General features: G+C 40.7%; 1 protein-coding gene across 1 annotated transcript; it reads left to right on the top strand.

The window, feature by feature from the left end:
* The first annotated feature begins 499 nt into the window (after positions 1–499).
* LOC128862281 (larval cuticle protein 65Ag1-like) lies at positions 500–1,186 on the top strand. Its single transcript, XM_054100824.1, has 2 exons — positions 500–651; positions 754–1,186. Exons 1-2 carry the CDS (start codon positions 533–535, stop codon positions 950–952), a joined length of 318 nt encoding a protein of 105 aa, XP_053956799.1. The 5' UTR covers positions 500–532; the 3' UTR covers positions 953–1,186.
* Positions 1,187–2,992: the final 1,806 nt, after the last annotated feature.

The following is a 2,992-nucleotide window of genomic DNA, read 5'->3' on the forward strand; positions in this document are numbered from 1 at the left end:
CAATGGCCAACGAAAGATTACATTAATTTCGCGTGGTCATACTTGTGATGAAGTTGTGTTACTGGCTGCTGAGGAAACGACGAAGTTGATTCGCGCTTTCGCTGGGGAACTGTTCACATTTGACATACAACAATACCTCAACCTCTTAGTGTTGTTTTTATATTTCTATGCGTAAGTATCTCATTACTTGTATTCATTTCACCAATCCAGTTTCTAGCTCATTCTTATTAACCACTTTGACAAAACTAACAGTATGCATGAACTCCCAACTGCAGGTTAATCAGTTGTTAATTGCCGTATTAGTTCACATGATTTGATTAAAAAGAAATAGAGAAAACTCAACAACAAAATACCCTTAGTCTTAGTACTAGCGGTGATAAGTTGAATTTTTTATGCGTAGAATTAATTTTAAAATTAACTTGTTTCATTATCAATCGAGCTACGCAAAATAGTATATATTGTCACAATCGCCCTCGACAAGTCATCATTCGCAATTTGCTAGTCTCAACGCGTAAAACTCAAATCTAACAAAATGAAATTCGTCATTGTCTTCGTTGCTCTCTTCGCCGTCGCCTTCGCCGCCCCAGCTGATTCCGATGCGCAAGTCCTGCGCTTCGACTCCGACGTGCAACCCGATGGATTCAAATACGCGTAAGTTTCAATAAGCGACCTATAATAAAGGATCACCTTATATCGTTACCTCGGGTTTACAACTTAGCTAATAAATACAATTTTTATGTTGTGACATTACAGTTATGAGACCAGCAACGGTATTGTGGAAAACGCTGATGCTGTCCTGAACAACGTTGGAAGTGAAAACGAGGCTATTGCTGTCCGTGGCTCCTACTCCTTCGTTGCTGATGATGGTCAAACCTACACCGTCAACTACATCGCCGATGAGAACGGTTTCCAACCACAAGGTGCTCATTTGCCCGTCGCCCCAGTTGCTTAAGATGCTAAATATTTGACTGCAATCCGACCGTGTTTTTTTTTGTTACTACAAGTTATTTTACGATTCCGTGAAAGTTTTCTGAAGTCATGAATCTACCAACTCTCGTATTTGTTATTAATACGGTGTTATTGTTAAACAATTTACAATCAATGCGACCAGTTGTTAGTTCCTAGTCTAAGCTATTAGAACACAGAAACAAGAGATTAAAAAAACAAAAACAATAAATTTATTTAAAACCAATGTATTTTTATGATTTTTATTCATAAAGGGAGGCCATCGCCTAGTCTGGTACTGACCTAAAGCTCTTGGATATTGAAAATATCGATGCACATCCTTGCTAGGTCCGAGTGACACTTTCTCCACTCATATTCTCTCAAGGGAAAAGTGGGCACTGTGCAGCATTTGGACAGGCCGTGGTAAACATGTTTACGGATGGTGCGAAATTCGATAGAAGGGTTGGTGGATGAGTATTCTGTGAAGAGCTGACATTAAGTCCTAATTCAGGACACCGGACCGCTTTAGTGTTTTCCAAGCGGAGATAGCCTTAAACAAAAAAAAACAATGCATTGGTTGATTACTTGTGGGAATACTATAAGGAAGATAAGTATTTACTTCGACAGCCAAGCAGAAATTAGAGCCCTGTGTTCGTTGTAGGTGCATTCGAAATTACTCGTGAAGTGTCTGACTTCAGCATCGACTACATGCGAATATTTTTTATTAGGCTCATTCGGGTTCCTGGTAATAAAGGCATAGCGGGAAAACACCTGAGTGGATGAGCTAGTTAGATAGGAGTTCTCGAGATGTTTTCCCCACCAAAAGGGGTTCCTTTGAAAAACTAAGATCTTCTTTTTCTTCTGGAAGGATGCGCCTCACAGCAATTGTGCGAACGCTGGGTTAGTGGGCAAACGGATATATCCAGGCCGCTCAAGGAAACTTCCAAGACAAACACTTTTTTGCTACACCTTCGACTATAGCAGATTTAAATATCGCACACCCGATTAATTTTATCAGTAGCTTGAAGCGGTTAACGCAAATGTAATTCGGTCGTCATCTTCCTCTCACCCAAAGTCCGCCTTTCTTCCCCCCCTCGATTTTCCTCTGTATGTTATCACAAAGGGCGGATAGGATTTTTCGTCCAAGTGCGCTCTTGCCTGGGCGTCATTTAATCTAACCTAACAAATTAAATATCAACAATTTTTTTTTGGTCAAATTACTTTTTTGCAAGTTTTTTTTTTTTTCAAACCAGCCGTAAAGCTCTTTATTTATAGCTGTTGCCCGCATAATTTACATAATCGGCATAGAATTGTGGAGTTGACATGACTTGCTAGTTTTATTGTTATAATCGTAAATCAGAAAGAGGGTTGCCAGGTGCCTAGTCATTATTTCTGAGTTTACTGAATCAAATACTTCTGGCGTATGCTGACGATATTGATATCGTCCGTCATTTTCCAGTCTAGAGAAGGAAGCAGAAAAATAGGGTATTGCGGTGAACGAGTGTAAAAGGAAGGTCCTGATGTCAGCATACAAAGAGTCCTCGCGTCTTAGACAACACATCACTGTTAGCAACCGCGAATTTGGAGTGGCGAAGGACTTTGTTTATCTAGGTACCATTGTTAATAGTCAGATCGACGTGGGCCTATAGATTAAACGAAGGATAACTCTTTTCAACAGGCGTTACTTTGAGCTCAGTAGGCAATTGAGAAGTATGTTGAAGCCCACTTTCGATAAAAGTTGCTGTACAAAGGCCTAATCATCCCCGTCCTTGAGTATGGCGCAGAAGTGTGGACGATGACGACAACTGATGAGAGAGCACTGGGAGCGTTCGAAAGAAATATTCTCCGAAAAGTCTTTAGTACTCTTCGCGTAGGCGAAAATGAGTTCTATATCCGATGGAATAGCGAGCTGTATGAGCTATACCGAGATATGGACATAGTGAAGCGTATTAAAATACAGTGGCTACGCTGGCTTGGCCATGCCTCGAGGATGAACGAAATTGCTCCGGCGATGAAGAGGAAGGCCTAATCTACGTTGGGGAGATTA

Source organism: Anastrepha ludens, chromosome 4 (genome assembly GCF_028408465.1).
Source record: "Anastrepha ludens isolate Willacy chromosome 4, idAnaLude1.1, whole genome shotgun sequence".
Taxonomy (NCBI): Eukaryota; Metazoa; Arthropoda; class Insecta; order Diptera; family Tephritidae; genus Anastrepha; species Anastrepha ludens.

Excerpts from the sequence above, each read along its gene's own strand:
- LOC128862281 (XM_054100824.1), top strand. The coding sequence starts at position 533 with ATGAAATTCGTCATTGTCTTCGTTGCTCTCTTCGCCGTCGCCTTCGCC. Across the intron at positions 652-753 it reads CCCGATGGATTCAAATACGC|TTATGAGACCAGCAACGGTA; the intron begins GTAAGTTTCAAT and ends GTGACATTACAG.